At 36.7% G+C, this 9,055-nt stretch overlaps 1 protein-coding gene across 1 annotated transcript in view; it reads right to left on the bottom strand.

Moving 5' to 3' along the window:
* Positions 1-3,322: 3,322 nt before the first annotated feature.
* TAFA2 (TAFA chemokine like family member 2) overlaps positions 3,323-9,055 on the bottom strand; it is a 439,465-nt gene continuing 433,732 nt past the window's right edge. Inside the window, exon 8 of the mRNA XM_031462350.2 lies at positions 3,323-5,581. Within this exon, the coding sequence (XP_031318210.1) occupies positions 5,570-5,581 (12 nt within the window). The 3' untranslated portion in view covers positions 3,323-5,569. The remainder of the gene's footprint in view (positions 5,582-9,055) is intronic.

Below are 9,055 nucleotides of genomic sequence, written 5' to 3'. Positions count from 1 at the left end.
GCTTTATGTACGTAGGTGCTCCTATATTGGGTGCATATATATTAATGAGTGTAATATCCTCATTTTGTATTACTCCTTTAATCATTATAAAATGTCCTTCTTTATCTTTCTTTATGGCCTTTGCTTTAAAGTCTATTTTGTCTGAAATCAGTTGTGCTAGTCCTGCTTTTTGTCATTTCCATTTGCATGGAATATCCTTTTCCATCCTTTGACTCTCAATCTATGTGTGTCCTTCTCCCTGAAGTGGGTCTCTGATATGCAGCATATTGAAGGTTCTTGCTTTATTATCCAGTCTGCCATTCTATGTCTTTTGATTGGAGCATTTGGTCCATTGACATTTACAGTAATTAATGATAGATGTGTGTTTATTGCCATTTTGAACTTATTTTTGCAGTTGATTTCTTACTTCCTCTTTGTTACTTTCTTTTTCTTTTGTGGTTTGATAATTTTCCTTTGTATTATATTGGATTTTATTTAGCTTTTGTGACTCTGTTGTAAGTTTTTGCCTTGTGGTTACCCTTTTTTGCATGTATATTAACCCATTACTGTAACTGTTTGTATTAAACATATAGTAATATAAGCTCAAACCCATCCTACTGAGAACAAAATTTTCTAAGAGGAAAAATAATATATATTTTTTTGCTTCCCTCTCCCACTCTTAATGATTTAGATGTCTTCTTTTACAATTTCATGTATTTCTTATCCAGTCATCTGTCAATGGACATTTAAGCTGTTTCCATGTCTTGGCTATTGTATATAGTGCTGCTATGAACATTAGATGCATATATCTTTTTAAATTAAGGTTCCCTCTGGATATATACCCAGAAGTGGGATTGTAGGATCATATGGTAAGTCTATTTTTAGTTTTTTTGATGAATCTCCATACTGTTTTCCATAATGGCTGCACCAAACTACATTCCCACCAACAGCGTAGGAGGGTTCCCTTTTCTCCACAGCCTCTCCAACATTTTGTTTGTGGACTTTTTGATGATGGTCATTCTGACTGCTGTGAGGTGATAACTCATTATAATTTTGATTTGCATTTCTCTTACTATTAGTGATATTGAGCATTGTTTTCATGTGCCTATTGGCCATTTGTATGTCTTCATTGGAGAATTGCTTCTTTAGGTCCTCTGCTCATTTTTGGATTGGGTTGTTTGTGTTTTGTCAAGGTGTATGAGCTATTTATATATTCTGGAAATTAAGCCTTTGTCTGTTGCATCATTTGTAAATATTATCTCCCATTCCTAGGTTGTCATTTTGTTTTGCTTATGGTTTCTTTTCCTATGCAAAATCTTATGAGTTAATTAGGTCCTATTTATTTTTGCTCTTGTTTCTACTGTCTGGGTAGACTGCCCTAGGAGGGCATTCCTAAGATGTATGACAGAAGTTTTGCCTGTGTTTTCTTCTAGGAGATTTATCATGTCTTGTCTTATATTTAAGTCTTAAGCCATTTTTAGTTTATTTTTGTGTATGGAGTGAGGGAGTGTTCTAACTTCATTGATTTACATGCTGCTATCCAGTTTTCCCAACACCACTTGCTGAAGAGAGTCTTTTCTCCATTGTATATTCTTGTAAAGGCCATTTTTAAGGCTAAACTTCAGCTAAAATTCAATCTAGCCAAATATGTTTGTGCCTGGTAGGAATTTAGTAAGTCACTTGGGTGCCAGATAATTGTAACGTCTACATTACTTTCCGTCTCACACAGCATAAGTGAAAGCAATGAAGAAATCTGATACCTGTATTATTATTTTTTTAAAGCATTCTATATACAAAAGATAAGAAAGGGAAAGATAAAAAAGGGGAAGGGAGGGTGAGAAAGGAGAGGAAAGCAGATAGACAGATAGGCAGATAGACAAACTCTTACCTTGATAATAGTAACGTCTACTCTGTGTTCTCTGTGTGGGTGCGGGGAACAGGAGATGCCTGGTGTATGTCTCCCCAACTTTTCAGCTTCTCTAAGCAGAGTGTCTTCAATCACTCTAATTCTTTCCACTTAAGCGGGTCAAAATCAGAAAGGGCTGCATGACGAAAAAATACTGCTTGGTATCTTCGCATGTATTGCTCTTTCAGATGGATGTATGACCGTGAACTGAGAAAATGATCAAAACTTTTAAGAGATCTCATCCCACTTAATCACTGTACTGTTAGCCATCGTGTATTATCAAAAGTCACAGCCCACTTGTACGGCACCATGTAGCAGCGCAGGCCTTGCTGAGGAAACGCAAGAAGGACCCAAGTCTTTTTAAAATTCAACCACAGGTGCAGATTCTCACACCTCTTCATACCCATTAATGCTAATTCCAAAGTTGAAATCTTATACGGTCCTGTCTGATGTGAAAATTGGAAGTTTCCATTATGTTAAGGCAACAAGAATGTATAAAAATAAAATAAAGCTATAGGATGTTATTCCATAAATAGAGAACTTCAAAAAAGTCACCACAAATCACAGTCACTTGGCCCATATTCTCATACTATATTCTGTGTTATGACATACTAGGGTAGGTGTTTACCAAATTAATTAAACATAAGATCACACACACACAGATTTACACAAAGTGCATGTGAAACTAGTGAAATCTGAATAAGGTCTGTATTTGAGTGAACAGTATTGTACCAGTGTCAATCTCTTGGTTTTGTAAGATGTTATCAATGTACTGTGGTTTTGTAAGATGTTATCACTGGGGAATGATGAGGTCAGGGTACACAGAAGTCCTCTGAGCTATTTTCATAACTTTTTGTAAAACTTAAACTATTTAAAAATTAAAACTATTTCAAATAATTTTTAAAGGCTAAGTCATAGCCATATTTGATATTTTCATTAACATTTCAATGTATGGTTCACCCTTGAACAACTCTGGGGTCAGGGGCGCTGACCTGCCAACGTGCAGTCAAAAATCTGCCTTTAACTTAGACTCCATCCTTGCCATATTCAGGTCCTCCATATCCCTGGTTCTACACCTGGGGATTCAGCCAACCTCAGATTGTGTAGCAGTGTTATTTACTGTTGAAGAAAATATGTGTATAAGTGGACCCACGCCATTCAAACCTGTTGTTCAAGAGCCAACTTCATAATGAATTTCAAAGGAAACAGTTATCTTTAACAATTTTTATAATAAAATGAGTTTTGTATACTGCTAGCAAAATTTTGCCAATTGCGTTCACAATCAAGATGTAGGCAAGTGGCAAAAGTGTAAATATATCTATTACAATTGTTTCCTAGCAAAGAAGCAAATTAAATGTTGGAACCTTGTGTAGATGGCAAGAATTGCCATGGATTTTTATTAAAAGAAGATTGAAGAATTTGTCATAGCTTCTTAGCTTCTCCAAAAACTCAGAGGTTTTCCTGCGTGGTAACTGAAGTGCTCTTAAAATAAAACACTGGAAAACAGGTTTTCTGATTGTAACTCATGAAAAAGAGTCCATTTTATATTCCAATTTTATTCACCTTTTCTGAATCACAACATTAATCTACTGGGGATAATCTAGATAGTATATTTGAAATTCCATTTATTTTTTCCTATTGATATGCATGTATTACACTTGAATATAATACAGAGTTTCCAGTGTTGTTTTAAAGGACATAGTTTAAAAAATGAGAGGCATGATCTATAATTTCAAACTAACCTAGGACAAATTCATAATTTCCAAAATAACAATAGTTTTTCACTTTGTTCCAAAGAAACTAACGAGAATATGACCGATGCAGAAACTCCAGCACAACTGTTCCTCCTTTCTTCCGGAGTTCATATCATCTTGAACCATTGTGAAAACCACTGAGCCATCTGACTTTATGCATAATTAAAATGGAAGGAAAAAGTCATTTCATTCCATGGAACTGTGGGGCAGTATGCTTTCACTCAAAGTCAAAAGCATACTTTCCAAAATTTTTTAAGCAAATTTTACACTTTTATTCATTCTGCCAACAAAAGATTCTGAGTAATGTATTAGTCTTTCAAAGTTGTTACCAACTTCCCCCGGAGAGCTTTGGTCTGTATGTCAGCCTCCATCATGAAAATCGGCATATACCTAATTGGCCATGTCAGTGAGTTTTAAAAATATCAAAGATGTCCACACTGTCTTTAACATAATGGAACTTCTAATAGGACAGTTTCTGAAGTATCTGCCTATCAGTCTAAGATGAGTAAAATACAGACTCCTCTCCCTTTAAATTCCTTCAAACTATACATTTGCACAATATTATTACAGAATGGCTATGCAATTTCCATTCTTCTCTCCTAGCCCATCACAAAATGAAACAAAATAACAGTAGTATAAAATTATACATTCTGTGAATAACTTAGAAAAAAGTACATACATGTTTAAGGCCTTTAAATATTTATAAGAGTCTCCTATAGAACTGAAAACCACACATGTTAAAAGGACTACAAAAACGTGGACAAAAACTGACCAAAGAAAGTGTTCGAATAGGGCAACTTTAAGCAAATATTTATAAATTTGAGACCAAGGAAAAGAACAATTTATTCTAGGAACAGACTGAACAAACAAATATGTAGGCATTCAAACAGTCATTGGGATCAAGCAAGAGGCAGTCTTTTTAAAATGAGATAGAAAGGACAGTTTAAAAAAATACTGGAAGAAATCTAAAAGAATAACTTTCAAGCTACGAAATCATAACCCACATGCATCCTTGGCAATTTGTTCAAACTGAAGGTTGCCTAAATTCCTGACTGCTCACTGCTGATTTCTGTGAAGGGGAAAAAAGTAAAGAGAAAAATGAAAGAAAAAGCCCACTTTAAAAAAAAAAGCAAACCTGAAAGGGAGAGTACTCTAGAGGTACAAAGAGTTGTATATGATGGAAATGGTAATTCAGTTCTAAATACTACCTACGTAACTGGCGGAGAGCAGCAGCAGCGTGTTAGCCTTGGGGAAACAGTCGGCTTGTCTATACATTCTTATATGATGGATGTAGTCAGATAACTATTACTTGCCAACAGTAATTATTATCAATGTATATATATTTCCATTCCTTTAACAAAAGCAACTTTAAGATGTTAAAACATATAGGCTTTCAGAGCTCCGAGATAAGGATACAAATCAAACTGTCTCAGTCTACACCATGCCAGAAGAGAAGTGCACAAAGGAGATGTCACTGAAGCCACGTGCAGTCCGCCAGCCAGTGAGCACAGGCCCCAGCGGCAGGTCCGTGGCAGAAGGCCAGTGCACTTGGGAGACTTTCAGAAACAAGGAAAGCAGTCACATTTGGAGCCAAGAGCCCAAAAGATAAGCGTCTCTGACACTATCCGCAAACACCAACTCTTCACCAACTCTCCAGATAGCAACTTCAAATTCTTTTAGCAAATCCAACTATACAAATTGAACACAGTTCAGATCTGAGGAGATCTCCATGATAGAGAAGTTCGTGTCTGACTTTAAAAAAGTCTGTTTCCAAGAAGCAGTTGGTTATGAGCCATGAAATCCCCTGGAAATAATAGACTCCGGAGTGCCTCTTCTGAGTGGTATAAAAATCTTTCTCACCTCAGGAGTTACGTTTCTATGTATATGTTCAATGTAATCAGCCTTGAGGATCATTTGATTTTATCCTTGGTTAATGGGTTACCTACAAAAGAAGAAGAACATATAATCGTAACAGCTATCAGCTTAAAACTCTTACACAAGTGAGTATTAATAGGTAGCTTAAAATGCGGGTCATTTCCTACAGCAAATAAATTACTGAATTGTAGACGACTACCATATTCAGGTATTTTTAGCTTATTAAAATATACTATTTTCTCTGTCATTTTGTAATATAAAAGTATTATACATTACATAAAAAGTATCATATAATTAAAATATGTAATGAAAATATTACATAATTTAAAATATTATGTCTCTAAAAAGAGCCACTTGCACAATTACCCAAATGACTCCAACTGTGACCAGGAAGATCTTAACTGGTGACGCTGTTACTTTCAGAACCACAGAATGATTCTGGAAGCCCTGTTCTTCGCACAGTCCTGGTGGGCAAAACCCAGAGATCATACACATCATGCAGGAGTCAGTGGAGAAACACCTTGTTTGCAGGAATACAGTCAGACCACAGCTTCAAGAAAGCCCTGGGGAATTAGCTCCATAAAATCCATTCCTGAAGTAATTTAAAAATTGAGTGTTTGACTCAATTATATTTCAGAAAATTAACTATTCATAAGGACAAACAATATTCGGGGAGAAAAACAAGGATCATACAATGTTTTACCAAATTTTAAAGGTGCCCAAAGATTCTCATGAAATTGATTAGAGCAGTATTATTAATGCTATTATAAATTTTATGGAGGCAGATTCACACTGGATTTTCATACCTGCTCAAGTCCAAAGAATGTTTATATACAGGAAAAAAATAATGGCTAGCTAGAATACCTGACACATATATATAAATATGTATCTTTATGCATGTGGAAGAAAGATGATACAGAAAAAGGACAGAGGTTTCTGCGGTGTCAATGAATTTCTGGTTATGCTCGTGATATCACGGTACTCAGAGTTCCCTAACAGTTCTTTTCCAGCAATGGTTATAACAAAACGTGCATTTTAAAAAATTATTGTGGATGCTTTGGTTTTACTTCATTAAGTGACAGAGTTACTTATCCTTTCATGAAACACTTGCCCAGAGACTTTTTTGTTTCATTTTTTGGCCGTTGTTTGATCAACTATGGAAAAGAGAAACACTACAGAAAACAATGAAGCCAGCTCCAGCCTGTGCTCGGCCATGGCTCGTCTCCGGTTCCACTGCAAAAGGAAGGTGCAAAACTCAGTGTTTGTTCTGCGCGGAGGCAGCCATCCTGCTTGGGTGTCTTCGGTCAGTCGGTGCTCGGTCCCACAGAAGGAGCCTCTGCCTGCACACTTCCCCGCCCAGAGAGACGACGGAAGGAATGGAACTGCAGATGGGAGGACACAAACACACGAAGGGCCTGCTGACCTCTAGAAATTCGGGGAGCGGGGGATAGCTTAGGGCAGCAATACTATGATCCGTTTGTCGGACGTTCAGTGGTCATTTTACACAAGTTGTGTGAAGGGCGCTCAGCCTGGGAGTCAGGGTAAGAAGAACGTGGGGAGGAAGTATGACTATTTCTACGGACATTCTGTCACAGGTTGCTAATGAAGATACCTGACCGTTGTGACAACTACAGGAGTGTTATTTTGATGATCAACTTTTCTTGACAAACATGGATTTAACATGGTCTTTGATTTCCACTGGCTCAGAAGATTCACTGCCTTTTCTAAAAATTTCTCTCCTTTGCACGAATAATTATGAAACGTAATACGGGGACCAGTGCTTGAAATGACAGGAAACAAAGAAGAGAAGAAATGGTTCAGCCTCAGGGAGGATTCAGCACAGGCAACTGGAGGGGCGTGCTGCAGTGACTCCGTGACGGCGAGGGACACGTCCTCTTGAGCCATCGCAAGCCCGGGTTCTAAGTTCCCTGCTGGTGAGAGCAGCGGGCGCATCCTTACATCTTCATTCCAGGGTAAGTACTTAATCCTGCTGGTTTATATAAAGCTGGGGAGTGATTCTCTCCAACTATTTATTTATATTTAAAGCTTTAGCTTCACATCATTTTATAAATAGACATCAAATTGACAGGCTAATACCAAAGGCTGATGTACCTGGAATACATTTTCTTTGACCTCAGAGAAAACATGTAAGCATACATATAAACACACATAATTATACAATCCATATCCTCAAGAATATCATAAATGTACACTTTTATTATGCTGTGTTTTTATCAGCTAAAATAACTGCTAGAAAACCAAAATTTAAACATGACTAAAAGAAGTGATTGTCTAAATGAGCATGGATTGAAAGATAACTTTTCCTTATTTTATACAGTATTTCCTAGTTTCCTAGTTTGTTAATCCCCAAAAATATCCACATTTTATGAGATGAAGAGTAATGGACAATTTTATTTTTGATTTGAGTTTGATCAGAGGACCACCGTGGATCGGCATGCAGGGTTCTGGATTTAGGTCAGTGTGGCAGTAATCCTGCTGACACTGGCTGTGTCATGCAACCTTGGGGCTCCTCAGCTTTCCCATATATAAAATGGGTATAATCCTGTTAGCCTCACTGTGAGGATCAAATATTATATATTCACGAAAGCCCGGCCTTGCCATCTCTGAAGTACTATAAAAATAAAAGTTTTAGAGTTGCGTTTAGTTGCTTTTTAATGGGTAAATCTTGAACAAGAAAACCACTAAAAGCAGAATGAGAGGTTCACACTAACATTCAGTCAAGTTAGAGGGCTACACTTAAGGAATTCAAACAAAGGCTAAGTCATACTTTCAGTGCAGTATAAATATGAACGTATGTCAGCTCCCTCCCTGACAACCTCCAGATTTGTACCAAATGAAACAGCGTAGCCAAAGATTTAAGAATATATAGAAGATGATTCTAAATACAGGTACGTTATCACCAATTTTTATCACCTAATATGCAAGATACAAATAACATTTTGAACTTACTGTCTCAAATTTAACACAAAAAAGCCATTTTATGGTTTACGTGCTCATTAAGTCCAAGTGACTCACGTTTAAATTCTGACATGCTAATGAGGGGAAAGCAATTGTCGTTTTATCCTTTATAGACGACAAACTGGAACTTCCTGACACCAAAGAGTTGCTTAAATAATATACAATCCAACATTAAAAATTTTTGCTTTCATTTAAAAATAAGTTGTTAATATACCATATTAAGCACTGCCTTATTTTTTGAACTTAAATATTACCCTTTTCTCTCATGCCCTATTGTTTGAACTTGTAAAACTTACGTTCTAAGCAGGCTTTTCAGCAAGTTTTCGGTGACTAAAAGCAGGAGGTGGCAATAAAACCACTCTTACAGGATAGGAAATAGCATGTGCTACCATGAATTCACTGTCTGCTGGGTCAGAGGGTGATAGACATAAAATACTGCATGAGGGAGAGAAATGGTCCTACCGTCATTACGGTTATGCCTTAAGCTTCACACACTATAATCACTATCCCAGTAAATCTGCCGTTCCAAAGGCAGAATTTTACACAGCGGTTCTTTTTTCAT

This window comes from Camelus dromedarius, chromosome 11, assembly GCF_036321535.1.
Source record: "Camelus dromedarius isolate mCamDro1 chromosome 11, mCamDro1.pat, whole genome shotgun sequence".
Lineage (NCBI taxonomy): Eukaryota > Metazoa > Chordata > Mammalia > Artiodactyla > Camelidae > Camelus > Camelus dromedarius.
Note: the sequence above shows the minus strand (reverse complement) of the source record. Positions and strands in the feature narration are given on the sequence as shown.